Source organism: Cervus elaphus, chromosome 1, assembly GCF_910594005.1.
Source record: "Cervus elaphus chromosome 1, mCerEla1.1, whole genome shotgun sequence".
NCBI classification, from domain to species: Eukaryota; Metazoa; Chordata; class Mammalia; order Artiodactyla; family Cervidae; genus Cervus; species Cervus elaphus.
Window position 1 is genome coordinate 65,648,713 of NC_057815.1, and position 16,688 is coordinate 65,665,400.

Genomic DNA, 16,688 nt, shown 5'->3' on the forward strand with positions numbered 1-16,688 from the left:
TCACAACATCAACAACACATTTGGCCCAGGAATGGCTAATGAACATACAGTGCAGTGGTGGTTCAAGAAGTTTTGCAAAGGAGATGAGAGCCTTGAAGGTGAGTACAGTCGCTGGCCACCTGAAGTTGACAACAACCAACTGAGAGCATCATCAAAGCTGATCCTCTCACAATGACATGAGAAGTTGCTGAAGAACTCAACATCGACCATTCTACAGTCATCTGGCATTTGAAGCAAATTGGAAAGATGAAAAAGCTCAATAAGTGGGTGCCTCATGAGCTGACCGCAAATCAAAAAATCATTGTTTTGAAGTGTCATCTTCTCTTATTCTATGCAACAACAATGAACCATTTCTCAATTGGATTGTGACATGCGAAGCAAAGTGGATTTTATATGACAACCGGAGATGACCAACTCAGTGGCTGGACTGAGAAGTTCCAAACATGGTTACTGTTTGGTGGTCGGCTGCCGCCTGTCTGATCCACTACCGTTTTCTGAATCCTGGCAAAATCATGACATCTGAGAAGTATGCTTAGCAAATTGCTAAGAGGCATTGAAAACTGCAGCACCTGCAGCCAGCACTGTTCAACAGAAAGGACCCAATTCTAGTCCAGGACAATGCCCAACCACACATCGCACAACCATGCTTCAAAAGTTGAACGAACTGGGCTATGAAGTTTTGCCTCGTCCGCCATTTTCACCTGACCTCTCGCCGACGAACAACCACTTCTTCAAGCATCTTGACAACTTTTGCAGGGAAAATGCTTCCACAACCAGCAGAAGGCAGAAAATGCTTCTAGGAGTTCACTGAATCCTGAAGCACAAATTTTATGCTACAGGAATAAACAAGCTTATTTCTCACTGGCAAAAATATGTTGATTGTGATCACTCCTGTTTTGATTAATAAAGGTGTGTTTAGGCATAGTTACAATGATTTAAACTGCAATTTCTTTTGCACCAACAGAGCATGAACCTACTGCTGACTGCTGTATTCCATGAGGTCTCAGTTGATGGCTGTTTTGAGGAGAACATATTATTAGAACCTGGAAAGGGAGAGGTGGACAAGGAGAGTCTGTCTTCTCAGCCAATTTAACCAACCTGTTTTTCATAATTCCATTTGTCCTCTCTATTTGCCTCAGCTCTGTAAATGATGGGCAGTGGATGTATTTAGAAATCTTGAGGACCTTACAGGCCATTTTGAAAGTTGTACATAAAAATTCCTATCAATAATAGAATATTATCTTAAAATAAAGAATAAAATCATCCTGAAAATAGATTTGTTGACAGTCATCATGCAAACCCTTACTTATGAAAATGAGTGTGCTTTTTACTCTTCTGGGAAAGTCCGCAATCACTAAACATTCACAGTCATAATCCATTACCTCGTATAAAAATCCTCTAGAAAGGATGAGTTCTTTTCTTTGCTCTAACATCGTTCTCCACAACGTGAACACGATGTACAGGGAAGCTCTCATAATACTGATAAGCTGGATTTTAAAACATGGAGCATACCAATTATACCTATTTTTAGCATCCCTCCTTGTCTCCCTTGTCTCCTTCTTTACTTATGAGTGCTGTGCCAAGAGGGAGCAAATTTTTTATGTATTCTAGCAGCTGTCTGGTAAGTTCCAAGATGATTTTGGTATAAAATATGTCTTGATAGGTTTATTATTCTGAATTTAGGACCTGATCTTGGAGAAGGGAAACAAGCAAACAAAAAAAGTGTTGTCAGGAAATAGCCCCACTTTTGGCTGTATTATTAATATGACAACCATATTTTGTAACAACCTGTCACTAAGAGTTTAACTTCTCTAGAAATGAGGGATCCTACTGTTTTATGTTATATCATGACCTAAGAGCATGATGCAAGTTAGTATAAGGCCCTCAAAATTAACATGTTTTTTGAAAAGTGAAAGTTCAAATTCAGGGACTTCCCTGGTGGTCCAGTGGTTAAGAATCCACCTTCCAACACAGTGGACCCGGTTCGAGCCCTGGTTGTGGAACCAAGATTTCACGTGCAGTGGGGCAACTAAATCGCATTCTGGAGCTACTGAGCCCATGTGCTCTAGAGCCCACGCACTGCAACTAAGACCCAACACAGCCAAATAAATATAAAATATATATATATATATATATATTTAAGTAAGTTCAAATTTAGGTTGGTAAGGACAACTTTGCTATATGTGCAAAACATATAGGAAAAACATTATTCATTTTAACAGTAGACTGTATACTCAAAGACCATTTTACTTACAAGTGACCAATATTATTTAAAGCTTTCTGCTTCTTTAAATAGAAGGAATCTGAAGAAGAACTTCTGGAATGACAGAGTCAGAACATCTGAAAATCCACTCCTCCATAAAAGTAGTAACACTGGAAAAACTTGTCAAAACCAACTTTTCCAGAACTCTGGAAATTAATCAAAGCTTTCAAAAATCTAAGGAGAATTTATTCAAGAAAAATGGCCAAATATCACTAGCAACAGTGAACTTTGTGGCATTTTTATTTGCTTTTTCCCATCCTCCTCTCCGCAACGCCACAGTAGTATCCAAAATCGGCAGTCTCACATCTCGAGTAACTACAAAAACCAGTGACCTAGCAGCCACTAGAGGGGGCAGAGTGGGTGTGAAACTCCCCAAAATGCTCTGTTACAAGAGAACTGTCGCTGCTTGATCTGTCTAGAAGCTCTGTGAAGAGCTCCATTCACAGGGCTTGTCTGACTCAGAGCCCACGCAGTGAGAAACCCCATCCCCAGGTGTTTGTCTAAAAAATCCACAGCTAATTATTTGACATCGCAGCTTCCTACCAGTTGTGGCAAACAAGAGGCATGATTTAAAAAAAAAAAACTTAAAAGTAATATTAGGGAATGAGAAACCAAGAGAGAGCTTTGAAAAGTTCTGACATCTACCTGGGAATCCTAAAATTTATGTGCATTTGCAGAACTGATATGTCCAGGAAATACCTGAGAAGGCACCAGTCCCTTAACTCTGGTGACCTTGAGGGCTTGCTCATGCAGGTAGTGATGAATAAGGCAGAGTAAACTGCTAGAGCATTTGAAGCTTGCCTGAACCAACATACAGAATCCCTTAGCAAACAGTAGGAGACATTTCTTCAAGGCATTTAAGGAAAGCTCTGTCCAGTCATTGGCTGACAACTGAGCTAACCAGGCAGAAACTTCAGTGACTACCATGTACCAGAACAGACTTTATAGAAGTAGTCCATGAAAATCAATAAACAAATAAACAGCACTAACAGCAAGCTCTGGTTGAAAAGATATGATTTCTGAAGTTGTCATGTATATTATCTAAAATATCCAGTTTTCAGCAAAAAATGTTGGACATACAAAGAAATAGGAAAGCACATCCCAAGCAAAGAGAAAAAAGTAGTCAATAAAAACTACCCCTGAGGAAGCCCAGATGTTGGACTTATTAGACAAAGATAAGGTATTAAGATATAATACCTTTAAATCAGGTTTTATAAATAAGAACTAGAGGAAATTGGGTCTAAGGAATTCAAGGAAAATATGAAAATGACATCTCACCAAATACAGAATAGCCATGAGATATAAATTATTTAAAAAGGAAATAGAAAATTCTGGAGCAGAACAGTACAATAATCGAAATCAAAAATTTACTAGAACTTCCTCAACTTGATAAAGAATATCTACAAAAAGCCCTAGAGCTAACATGTCATAGTGAGAAACTTGAGGCTTTCCCAAGAAGGATGTCTCTCCTCACCACTCCTTTTCAATAGGATACTGGAAGTTCTAACCAACGCTTAGGATGAGAAAAGAAATTAAAGCTATACAAGTTGGGGAGGGAGAAAAAGTGTCTTTGCTAGTAGATGACATGTTCGCCTATGTAGAAAATCCGCAAGAACTGACCAAAAAACTCCTGGAGCTAATAAGTGATTATAACAAGTTTGGAGGACATAAGGTCAATAAGCAAAAGTCAATCTAGCCTTCCCACAATGAACAGTTCGGGTTCAACTTTTGTGACCCCATTGACTATACGGTCCATGGAATTCTCCAGGTCAGAATACTGGAGTGGGTAGCCTTTCCCTTCTCCAGGGGATCTTCCCAACCCAGGGATCGAACCCAGGTCTCCCACAGTACAGGTAGATTCTTTACCAGCTAAGCCACGAAGGAAGCCCAATGAACAGTTATAATTCAAAATTTAAAAAATATATTTATTGTAAAGTAATTAGCCTCCAACTAATACAAATAAATGATAAAATATATATATATATATATATATATATATATATATTATGTTATGGGACTTCCCCAGTGGTCCAGTGGTTAAGAATCTGCCTGCCAGGGGACACAAGTTTGATCCCTGGTCTGGAAAATCTCACAGGCCACAGAGCAATTAAGCCCTGGCACTACAACTATTGAAACCCTCAGGCCTATAGCATGTGCTCTGAAACAAAAGATATCACTGCAATGAGAAGCCTGCACATGGCAACTAGAAAGTAGCTCCTACTCTTCACAACTAGAGAAAGCCCACAGGCAGCAATGAAGACACAACACAGCCAAAAATAAAATAAATAAATAAAAATTTTTAAAAGATCAAAACTTATTGGATACAGCTAAAGAATTGTTTAGAAGGAAATCTAGTGCATAAAAGCCTATATTTAAAAAAAAAAAAAAGATTTTAAATCAGTAACCTAACCTATTACCTTAAAAAAATAAAAACAGACTAAATAAAATAAAACAAAATAAACTCAAAGCCATCAGAACAAAAAAATAACGAGTGAAGCAAAAATAAATGGAACAGAGGGTACAAAAACAACAGAGAAAATGAGGAAAACCAAAAATTGGTTCTCTGAAAAAGTCAACAAAATTGATATGTCTTTAGCTACATTGATTTCAAGAAAAAAAGAGAGAAGAATCAAATTATTAAAATCAGGAATAAAAGAGGGGATATTACTATTATTCTCACAGAAATAAAAAGCATTGTAACAGAATATTATGAACAACTGTAAGTCAATAGATAACAACACAAATGAAATGGACAAATTCCTAGAAAAGCACAAACTATCAAAGATGACACACAAATAAGTAAAACATTTAAATATACCCATAACGAATAAAGGGGCTTCCCTGGTGGCTCAGGCAGTAAAGAATCTGCCTGCAATGCAGGAGACCTGGGTTCAGTCCCTGGGCAGGAAAGATCCCCTGGAGGAGGAAATAGCAACTCAGTCCAGTATTCTTGCTTAGAGAATCCTATGGACAGAGGAGCCTGTCAGACTATGGTTCATATGGTCGCAAAGAGTTGGACACAACTGAAGTGACTTAACAGGCATAAAAAGTAAAGAGACTGAATTCGTTTTTTAAAAATCAGTTAGTTAATTAATTTTGACCATGCCTCGGCATGTGGGATTTCAGTATTCTGATCAGAACCTGCACCCCCTGCCATGGAAGCTCAGAATCTTAACCACTGGACCACCAGGAAAGTCCCTGAATTAGTAATTTTAAAACTTCCTCAAAGAAAAGTTCAGACCCAGATGGCCTCAGTGATGCATTCTACCAAATGTTTGAAGCATAATGAATACCAATTCTTTGCAAATTCTTAAAAAAAAAAAAAGGAGAGAACACCCCCCCAACTCATTCTATGAGACCAGTATTACCCTGGTATAAAATTAAACAAAATAAAGAAAAGAAAACTACAGGACAACATCTTTTATGAATAAAGATGTGAATCTTCTCAACAAAACATCAAAGAATTCAGCAGCATATAGAAAAGGATTATACACCATTACAAACTGGGAGAATCTAAAGAATGTAACTTGGTTTAGCATCTCAAAATCAATTGGTTTAATACACCATATTACTAGAATAAAATACAAACCACATGATCATCTCAGTGGACGCAGGAACACCATTTGACAAAATCCTTTAATTAAAAAAACAAAATAAAACACTGAACCAACTAGGAATAGAAGTGATTTTCCCCAATGTGATAAAGGACTTCTATGAAAAACCCACAGCTAACATCCTGTTCTAAGCCAAAGGGCTTTACCCCTAACGTCAGCAATAAGACAATTATAACTCACATCTTGTCTATTCAATGCTGTATAAAGGTTGTAGCTAGGGCTATTAGTGAAGAAAAAGAGATAAGAAACACACAAATTGGAAAGCAAGAAGTAAAACTATTTTTATTCACAGATAACATGACATTCTGTATAGAAAATCCTAAGGAATCCTCAAACACATGATTATTAACAAGTGAGTTCAGCAAATTTGAGGAGACTCACACTTCCTGATTTTAAAACTTACTACAAACAATAAGACAATGCAGGAGTAGCAGAAGGATAGATAGATAGATAGGATAGAACCTAGAGCCCAGATTTTTGACAACAGTGCCAAGACAATGCAATAGGGGAAAGAATAATCTTTTCAAGAGATGGTGCTGGGGCACAACTCAATATTCACATGCAGAAAAATTAGGTTGAAACCTTATTTTACACCACATACAAATTAACTCAAAAATGGATCAAAGACCTAAACATAAGAGCTATAACTATAAAACTCCATAAGAGAACTTAGAGAAAGAGCTTCAATAATTTCTTAGATATGATAGCAAAAGTAACCAAAAAAATAAAGATAAATTGGGTTACATCAAAATTTAAAACTTCTGTGCAGCAAAAGACAAAAGAATAAAAAGGCAACATACAGAATACAGAATCGGAACATATGTCTGATAATAAGTTAGCCCAGAATATATATTGAGAACTTCTATAATTTAACAGCAAAAGAAGTGTAAACTGATTTAAAAATGGGCAAATAACACAAATAGACATTTCTCCAAAGAAGATATACAAATGACCAACAAGCATATGAAAAAATGTTCCACATTACTAATCATTAGAGAAATGCAAATTAAAACCACAGTTACATATCACCTCATACCCATTAGGGTGGCTACTATTAAAGAAACAAACAAGCAAACAGAAGATATTAATAAGTTTTGGCCAGAATGTGGAGAAATTGAAATTCTTGTACACTGTTGGTAGAAATATAAAATTGTGCATCCATTTTGGAAAACAGTATGATAGTTCTTCAAAATTAAAAATAGAGGGACTTCCCTAGTGATCCAGTGGCTAAGATGCCAAGCTCCCAAGGCAGGGGGCCTGGGTTTGACCCCTGATCAGAGAGCTAGATCTCACATGTCACAACTAAAAGTTTGCAGGCTGCGACTAAAAGACCCTGCATGCTACAATTTAAAAAATTAAAAATAGAATTACCAAACAATCCAGCTATTCCACTTCTGGTTATATATCCAAAAGAATCAAAAGCAGTGTCCCAAAGAGATACTTGTATACCTGTGTTCATAGTAGCATTCTTCAGGATACATTCCTGGTGGTCTAGTGGTTAAGACTCTGCACGTCCAACGCACACGGTGCACATTCAATCCCTGGTAGGGAAACTATGATCCCACATGCCACGTGGCATGGCCAAAAAAAAAAAAGAAAATGTCATGGTAGCATTCTTTACAATAGCAAAATGTGGAAGCAGTTCAAATGTCCAAGGATGGAAGAATGGATAAAATATTATCCATTGTAGTATACATACAATGGAATATTCAGTTCAGTTCAGTTGCTCAGTCGTGTCTGACTCTTTGCGACCCCATGAATCGCAGCACGCCAGGCCTCCCTGTCCATTACAAACTCCCAGAGTTTACTCAAACTCATGCCCATCGAGTCAGTGATGCCATCCAGCCATCTCATCCTCTGTCGTCCCCTTCAGCTATAAAAAGGAATGAAATTCTGACATGTGGATGAAACTTGAGGACATTATGCTAAGTGAAATAAGACAGACACAAAAGGACAAATAATGTGTGACCCCAATTATATGAGGGAAAATCACTGCAGATGGTGACTGCAGCCATGAAAGTAAAAGACACTTGCTCCTTGGAAGAAAAGCTGTGGCAAACCTAGAGAACATATTAAAAAGCAGAGACATTACTTTGCTGACAAAGGTCCATCTAGTCAAAGCTATGGTTGTTCCAGTAGTCATGTATGGATGTGAGAGTTGGACGATAAAGCAAGCTGAGGGCTGAAGAATTGATGCTTTTGAACTGTGGTGTTGGAGAAGACTCTTCAGAGTCCCTTGAACTGCAAGGAGATCAAACCAGTCAATCCTAAAGGAAATCAATCCTGAATATTCATTGGAAAGACTGAGGCTGAGGTTGAAGCTCCAAAACTTTGGCCACCTGATGCAAAGAACTGAGTCATTGGAAAAGACCCTGATGCTGGGAAAGATTGAAGGCAGGAGGAGAAGGGGATGACGGAGGGCAAGATGTTTGGATGGCATCACCGACTCAATGGATATAAATATGAGCAAGCTACAGGAGTTGATGGACAGGGAAGGCTTGCATGCTGCAGCCATGGAATTGTAAGCAGTCGGACACGACTGAGCGAATGAACAACAGCAACAAAAAGAGTAGCCAAATTCATAGACATACAAAGTTGAATGGCCATTTCCAGGGACTGGAGAGAAGAGCAAATGGGGGACTGTTGACATAATGGAAACAGAGTTTCTGTTTTATAGAATGAAAATGGCCTAGAGATGTGTTGCACAACAATATGAATATACTTAACACCACTGAACTACAGGCTTAAAACAGTTAAGACAGGAAATTTTAAGTAGTCTATATTTTACCACATTTGTTTAAAAGGCTAAAAAATTGCTTAATTGTGTTTACAGAAATGGTAGATGTTAAGATATTATCATTTATCAAGAGTCGAGACAATTTTTCTCTGTGACCCTTGACTTCTATACCTCAACTTCTACCTGGTTTATCTGGCTGCTCATAAATTAATCTGATTTCTGCCATTCAAGCCTTCTCAAGCAACCTACATGTCCATCAACAGATGAATGAATAAAGAAGATGTGGTGTGCATACATATGTTTTTACACACACACATATGCACACACAGGGGCTTCCCTGGTAACTTGGTCAATAAATAATCTGCCTGCAGTGCAGGAGGCCCAGGCTTGACCCTTGGGTTGGGGAGATCCCCTGGAGAAGGAAATGGCAACCCACTCCAGTATCCTTACCTGGAAAATCCCATGGACAGAGAAGCCTGGTGGGCTGCAGTCCATGGGCGCAGAGTTGGGCATGACTGAGCAACACTGAGGAACTGATGCACACACAATAAAATACTACTCAGCCATAAAAAAGAATGAACTATTGCCATTTGCAGCATATGAATGGATGTACAGATTGTCATACTAAGTAAAATAAGTCAGGTAGAAAAAGACAAATATCATATCACTTGTCTATGGAATCTAAAAAAAAATACATTACTGTGTGGTGTGGCTAACATAATAATAATACAAATCAACTTGTTTACAAAATAGAAACAGACTCACAGACATAGAAAACAAACTTATGGTTACCAAATGGGAAAGGGGATAGAGAAGAATAAATTAGGAGTATGGGAATAACAGTTACACACTTGTAATAACCTACAATGGAAAAGAATATGAAGATGTATATCTGAAGCTAACACAATATTATAAATCAACTATAGTTGAATTGGGCTTCTCTGGTGGCTCAGACAGTAAAGAATCTGCCTCCAGTGCAGGAGACCTGGGTTTGATCCCGAGGTCAGGAAGATCCCCTGGAGAAGGGCATGGCAACCCACTCCAGTATTCTCGCCTGAAGGATTCCATGGACAGAGGAGCCTGGGGGGGCTATAGTCTATTGGGTCTCAAAGAGTTGGACACGATTGAGTGAAAACACACACATACACACACACATAGTTAAAGAAAAAAAATTTAAGCCTACTCAGTATATGAGAGACTTTTCTACATATAATTCTTAACAGTTTTCTTGTGAGCAAACTGAAGCTGAGAAAGATTCAGTAATATTTCCTATAGCTGTGGGAGAGATGGAGCTATCACTGGGTTCCATCCTGGTCACAAAGCCTGTGTTCTTCCTCACTAGGTCCCATTTCCCTCAAGTCAGCACTTGGGGTCAAAAATTCAGAGCCCCTCTTGGAGATGAGCAATCATCTAGATTTTTTAAAATTTAAATTTAATTTTTATTTATTCTGGCTGTGCTGGGTCTTCATCACTGCTCAGACTCTTCTCTAGTTGTGGAGAGTGGGGGCTACTCTCTAGTTGCAGTGCATAGGCTTCTCATTGTGGTGGCTTCTTTTGTTGAGGGGCACAGGCCCTAGGGTGCGTGGGCCTCAGGAATTGCGGTTCCCAGGTTCTAGAGGGCAGACTCCAGTAGCTGTGGTGCCCGGGCTTAATTGCTCCGAGGCACGTGGGATCTTCCTGGATCAGGGATTGAAGCCGTGTCTCCTACATTGGCAGGCAGATCCTTTACCACTGAGCCACCAGGGAAGCCCACTCTAGATTCTGATGAATGTTGAATGTGGGGACCCTGGAATGACTAAGTTAACAAATGGAGAGATGAGTGTAAACAAGAATGGTTCACTTGACAGCCTAAAGGAATCTTGGAGAGGGTGGGATCCAAAAAGAAGGAAGAGCAGGAGAAGAACTGAAAGAGGAAATTGTATCTATGCTTACCAGAGCTCTTAGTCAGTCTATCCTGCGCTGAGGACGGAGACCACAGAGGACAGCCTGGAGAAAGGCCAATCCAGCCAGAGCTGTGTGTGAAACTGGTAGCAAAGGAGGCTCAGGCAAGTTGCCCTAAGGAGGGAAGTGTGGCGGGCACTCAGGGGAGTTGGCAGGTTGGCACACAGGGGAGAGACATATCTCTCTTTAGAGAGAGGACTCTGGCTCCTGTGGGGAAGGCGACTTAAAGGGGAAGACACTGGAGGAGGGAAGACCTTACTCCAAACACAGAGCCAACGGAAGTGAATTCCAGAAAGAATTTTTGGAGAGTCCCTTACCCGGGCTTGGGGATCAACAACAGGGGGGATGGTGAGGGAGGGGGAGGTCTCCATTATCAATTCTTAGGTCCCTCGGTAACAGAATCTAAAGGAACAGATCTGCAGCAGATGGGTGAGGGGGTGGAAGGTGAGGGGCAGTCATGAACAGAGTAGGGGGCTGTCGCTTTTGCTGGGTGTCTCCCATGACTTTAAGTTCTTTTCTGGTTAGCAACTCCAATGTGGGGGACTTTTCTGCTGTCCCTTTGTGAGGCTGCCAGGGTTAATACCATGACAGGCGGCCTGGACCTAAGTTTTAGCTTCCCCCGAAATGGTAAGATTCCCTACCCCCATCAGGTAACCTGGAGCCAGCCAATCAATATGCGCCCAGTAAGAAACAAAGGGAGAGCTGAAAAGCCCAGGAACCGCCCAGGTTTGAAAAAAGCCTGCAAAAGTTTGTACCAATAAAATTGCTTTGCAAACATGTAACCAATCCGCTTAAGCCAGCTACTAACCGCTTATGCATACCTTATAAATTTGGGTAACCCCCTCTGCTCAGGGCTTTCTGACCCTGCACCACTGTGATGGTTGCGGCAGAAAGCCCTGGCTCGAGTCAGTAATAAACTTCCCTTTTTTTGAGAATTGCATTGTCTTGGAAGCCTTCTCTCTTCCCGCCCGGGGATTCCCGGGGATTCGGACATCGGGCAAAACACCTTGTCCTAGGATCCTGCATTTGTTCTTTGAAGGATAAAGGCAGGGATCTGGTTAATTTGCCCAGAAGTTGCTGAGGAGACCAGAGTCACGATGGAAGGACGTGATTTTCAGAAAATAGGGAAGGAAAAAGTCTGAGAGCACAAAGCTGTTTAGAAACAACCCCCCTCATCATTTCTGTATCACTTAACCATCACCATCCTGTGTGCTACCTCGCTTGATCCTCATGCTGAACTGGAGAACTCAGCAGAGCTAGGTCACTGCCCTGCCAGGGTAACAGGGTTTCTAAGCTGGCATGGAAACCTGGGTGATCAAGGGAGTGAAGGCAGAGCACTTGCTGGACACAGGATGAGGGCTGTGTTCTCTTCCGGAGAGCAGAGCACGGACCCGAATTATTTAGTTACTTTTCTTGAGTCAGTCCAGAGAGAAGGTAGGGGCACAAGGAGTCTCCTCCAACTTGGGAAGATTCCCCCAGGGAACCTAACCCCAGATCCCCTTTGAGCCCCCCAGACCTACGGTGAGGGAGCTGCTGCCCTTGCCAATCTTCTCTACTCCAGCCTCAAGGAGCCTCAGGGCCCCAGCACAGAAGGAACAGGGTCTGACCCCATCCTACACTGTGGAGTTGGGGAGACTGAGGCAGGAGGCAAAGGGGGAACCCTGCAAGGGGCTCTCTCCCTTCAGACTTTGGTCTCCTCCACAGTTGCCTCTGCAGGAAGGGACAGACATGCCCTGGAAACTGACACCACTTCTGCTGTTTCTGGGCTGGATGACTTCTGTGTGCAGTGCCCGGGCCCGGACAGACCTGCTTAACGTGTGCATGGATGCCAAGCACCACAAGGCAGAACCCGGCCCTGAGGACAAGCTACACAACCAGGTGAGGATGGAGTGTGGCTCTGGGTTGAGAGGGGGCTTGTTCAGACAAGGAAGAGGAAGTCAGGGTGGTGGGGGAGGGGGGAGGGGGGTCAGCCCTTCCATTACACACACACATCCTGAGTTACTATTGTGGGAGAAGATGAAGGCAGGATGGGTGTGCAGTTGATGTGATTCTAGAGGTGGACTGCTCAGAATAGGATACCATGTTGGCAATAATGTGGAATAAACACTTATTGAGCACCTACCAGGTGTCATGTGTTTTCTGCGCACGATTTCATATTCCCAGAGGTCCTGTGATATGGGTAGATGATGTTCTCCTCCACTTGATACAAATGAGGAAACTGAGGCCCAGAGAAGCACATGGACACCCAGAGGATTTGGACAGGACTTGCCCCTGTGATGCGGTGGGGGTAGGATTGAGGTGGGCACTCCCAGGGGTTTAAAGGGTGAGAGACTTTGACATATATTACTGCATGCTGTAATGCAGTACACCTTTCCTCCTTTGCTCAAAAAGCCATCTTCCAATGAGGCTTAATACAACCAACCACCCTCTTTCAAATTTCAACAATCACTCCATATTTCTATTCCCTGCTGTTATTTTATCCATATAATTGATCAGATCCTGATTTTTTTCTCTTTTAGCTTCTTACTGTCTCCCTTGACCAGAACACATATTTCTGCCTGTTTTGTTCTCTTCTGTATTCCCAGCATCTCCAACAGTAACTGGCATAAAATAAGTACTCAGTAACTATTTTTTAGGGAATAAATAAATTACTTTGTATGACGTATCAAGCACTGTATAAATGATAGCTATTGTCTTCCCAAGACAGGGCTTCTCCCAGGCTTTCACTGCCCCCATCAGTCTTGTAACTGTGTCTCCCCCAAGACAGGAGTTTCTGGAGGCCAAGGACAGAAGGGTCCGAATAGTGAGCATTCTTTTTTTTTTTTTTAAATAGTGAGCATTCTTAGGACAACCTGCCTGAGACAGGAGAGCAAGAAGAGACAAATGGGAAGAGGCTGGAGGTGGCAGAGTTGGTGGCCTGGAGGCAATTAGTCTCATGTCTTCCCCACCCAGTGCACCCCCTGGAAGAAGAACGCCTGCTGCTCTGCCAGAGTCAGTCAGGAGCTGCACAAGGACACCTCCTCCTTGTATAATTTTACCTGGGACCACTGTGGCAAGATGGAACCCGCCTGCCAGCGCCACTTCATTCAGGACAACTGTTTGTATGAGTGCTCACCCAATCTGGGGCCCTGGATCCAGGAGGTACTGAGGTCTCCCTCCTTCCACCCCAGCAGGCTGCCCCCAACTCAGTCATAGCTGTTCCTACCAACATCCCTGGCTGACTGAGCCTCTTTGCCCCTACCCTCTCCCCCAGGTGAACCAGAAGTGGCGCAAAGAACGGTTCCTGAATGTGCCCCTGTGCAAAGAGGACTGTCAGAGCTGGTGGGAAGACTGCCGCACCTCCTACACTTGCAAGAGCAACTGGCACAGGGGCTGGGACTGGACCTCAGGTGAGGGCTGGGGGCAGGGGGGGGGCGGGTAGGGAGGGGTGGAGAAAGGGGGTCTGAGGATTGGGGTTGAGCAAGGATTCCTAGGGGCGGCCAGAGTTAAGCTTTGGGCCTAGGGACAGAATGTCCGTGCCCACCTTTTCTCCCCCTGCAGGATCTAATAAGTGTCCAAATGGGACCACCTGCCGCACATTTGAGACCTACTTCCCCACACCTGCAGCCTTGTGTGAGGGCCTCTGGAGTCACTCCTACAAGCTCAGCAACTACAGCCGGGGCAGCGGCCGCTGCATCCAGATGTGGTTCGACCCTGCCCTGGGCAACCCCAACGAGGAGGTTGCGAGATTCTATGCCTTGGCCTTGACTGCTGAGGCCAGGCCCCAGGGTATTAGACCTCTCTTGCTCTGCCTGGCCCTGATGCTGTCACTCTGGCTCCATGACTGAGTCCAGCCTGTCCCCAGGTTTGATGACCTGGGCTCAGTTCAGCTCCCACAAATGAGGGAGCCATCAGCATGCTTCCATTCATTATCCATCCCTTTGTCATCCAGTTCCTGCTCCAGGGTGGGGCTTGGGGTTTCTCTGACAGCCAGTTCTAATAAATAGACCAGCACATCTGAGTCTGATGAATTATTTTGGTTCTGAGTTTGTGTGCAGTAGAGGGCAGATTCCATAGTTTTTGGATTCCTTCAGATTAGAGAAACAAGACATGAGCTTGAATACCAGTTCTGCTACTCATTATGTGAAAATTAATCAGTTGCTTGACTTTTCTTAAACCAGTTTCCTTCTCAATAAAATGAAGATAATAATCTTTCCTTCTCTCATAGTTGTGAAATGTTGCCTAGAAAGCATGTGTGCCCAGTGCCTGCACATTATTAGTCCTCAGGGATCCTGTGGCCCTCATAGACCCAAATGAGAGAGCCAAGTCCAGGACTTCATTATTTATACTGGGTCCCAAAGGAAGGCCTTTTCCCCAGGCTCTGTGCTCCCTTCTGCTGATATGGGAAAACTGGGGATTGGAGTCCAGGGAAGGCTGCGGGTGTGTGTGTGTGTGTGTGTGTGTGTGAACAAATTCACCCAGGGAAGGCTGCGGGTGTGTGTGTGTGTGTGTGTGTGTGAACAAATTCACCCAGGGAAGGCTGCGGGGTGTGTGTGTGTGTGTGTGTGTGAACAAATTCACCCAGGGAAGGCTGCGGGGTGTGTGTGTGTGTGTGTGTAAACAAATTCACCCAGGGAAGGCTGCGGGGTGTGTGTGTGTGTGTGTGTGTGTAAATAAATTCACCCAGGGAAGGCTGCGGGGTGTGTGTGTGTGTGTGTGTGTAAACAAATTCACCCAGGGAAGGCTGCAGGGGGTGTGTGTGTGTGTGTGTGTGTGTGTGTGTGTGTAAACAAATTCACCCAGGGAAGGCTGCGGGGTGTGTGTGTGTGTGTGTGTGTGTGTAAACAAATTCACCCAGGGAAGGCTGCGGGGTGTGTGTGTGTAAACAAATTCACCCATGATACCGACTGAAGGGGCAGAGTTGGGGCTTGGCACCTCAGAGAAGAGGGCAGTCTGTGAGGTTCCTGCAGAGCAAACACTGCAGATCCTAACCCTAGTTCTGCCCTGCTGAGTCCTGGAGGTGTGGCTGGAAGAGGGGCGAAAACTCTTAGGGCTTCCCAGAGGCGGGGACTATCCCCGACACCTTTGTCCCCTCCAGGTGTGCCTCTCCTGGAGGACTGCTCTGTCGTTACACAGCCCCCAGGAACTGGGCCTCAGTTCATCTCAGGGTCTCCGGCTTCCCCTTGGGGAAGCCTTTGTCTCCACATCCCAACCACAGTTATCCTCAGAGAGGCGCAGGTACCTGAATGAGGACTCCAGGCAGGTGGTGTCATCAACTTGAAACTAGAAGCTAGGAATGAAGACTCAGTCTAGGTCTCTCTTACCTCTTCATAGCAAGAGGTGACTGAAGGGGGAAGTTGGCCACAGATTGGAGGACGAGTAATTGGGTTATTGGAGAGGTCTTGAGACACTGTTTCCCGTGTGGATGGGTCTCAGTCATTACGTTTATCTAGACTGGAAGGCCCTATAGACCCCTCTCCACGTCCCTGGTTTTGCTCCAGCTGGGTAAAGTCACTGTATATTTGAAACGGAAAAAGGAGCTCGTTGAAACTGACCCAGACACAGATTCTATTCAGCAAAGTGAAAGTTCCCAGGTTAAAGGGGATCCTCTAACAGCGGCCTGAGTTGGCAGCAATGGGAACCAGGCTGGAGGCCTGTGCCTTTAAGGATCCAGGGGGCAGAGGGGCGGGGCAGGAACCGGACTCCCAGGAGACGCCGCCACCGGCTAAGTCTTTTTTTGGGGAGGGGCGGGCCAGACCCTCCTAAGACTCCCGCCCCTTTCCGGGCGGCCCAGGGACCCTACCACTCCTGGTGGGAGGGGAAGAGGCCTGGGGACGACCGAGCGAACCCGGTCTAGGGAGCTCCAGGCTCCGCGTCCCGCCCACAGAGGCTCAAGTTTGTTGACTTGGAGGGAGTAGCTGGGGCGGGGGCGGGTGCTAATAATACCCGTTCGTTCCGCCGCCGCGCTTTACAGTTTACACAGCTGTCACCTTCGTTACTCCTTAATTAATAATAAAAATAGCCGCCTTTCGGGAGCGCCCACTGGATGCCGGGCCCCGTGCCGAGAGCTTTACAAGCACAGTCTCGTGGACTCTGCCCTCAAAACGTTATCCCCATTTTTCAGAGCCGGAAGGCGAGGCTCGGAGAGGCGCCC

General features: G+C 43.8%; 1 protein-coding gene and 1 long non-coding RNA gene across 7 annotated transcripts in view; one reads left to right on the forward strand and one right to left on the reverse strand.

Annotated features, from left to right (window-relative positions):
- LOC122696420 overlaps positions 1 to 10,675 on the reverse strand; it is a 33,457-nt gene extending 22,782 nt beyond the window's left edge. Inside the window, exon 1 of the long non-coding RNA XR_006341750.1 lies at positions 10,547 to 10,675. This is a non-coding gene — a long non-coding RNA (uncharacterized LOC122696420). The remainder of the gene's footprint in view (positions 1 to 10,546) is intronic.
- LOC122696390 (folate receptor beta-like) lies at positions 10,553 to 14,550 on the forward strand. Of its 6 annotated transcripts, none has more exons than XM_043906351.1 (5): positions 10,553 to 10,659; positions 12,260 to 12,433; positions 13,508 to 13,696; positions 13,809 to 13,944; positions 14,096 to 14,550. In XM_043906351.1, exons 2-5 carry the CDS (start codon positions 12,284 to 12,286, stop codon positions 14,380 to 14,382), a joined length of 762 nt encoding a protein of 253 aa, XP_043762286.1. In that variant the 5' UTR covers positions 10,553 to 10,659; positions 12,260 to 12,283; the 3' UTR covers positions 14,383 to 14,550. The 6 variants fall into 6 exon arrangements, with proteins under 6 accessions (XP_043762286.1, XP_043762316.1, XP_043762303.1 ...); XM_043906381.1 differs by lacking the exon at positions 10,553 to 10,659 and adding an exon at positions 11,228 to 11,281; XM_043906368.1 differs by lacking the exon at positions 10,553 to 10,659 and adding an exon at positions 11,412 to 11,460.
- The last annotated feature ends 2,138 nt before the right edge of the window (positions 14,551 to 16,688 follow it).

Bases quoted from the DNA above. Each gene is read 5' to 3' on its own strand.
- LOC122696390 (XM_043906351.1), top strand. From the start codon at position 12,284: ATGCCCTGGAAACTGACACCACTTCTGCTGTTTCTGGGCTGGATGACT. The intron at 12,434-13,507 runs GTGAGGATGGAG...TTCCCCACCCAG, and splicing joins AGGACAAGCTACACAACCAG to TGCACCCCCTGGAAGAAGAA. The intron at 13,697-13,808 runs GTACTGAGGTCT...CCTCTCCCCCAG, and splicing joins TGGGGCCCTGGATCCAGGAG to GTGAACCAGAAGTGGCGCAA.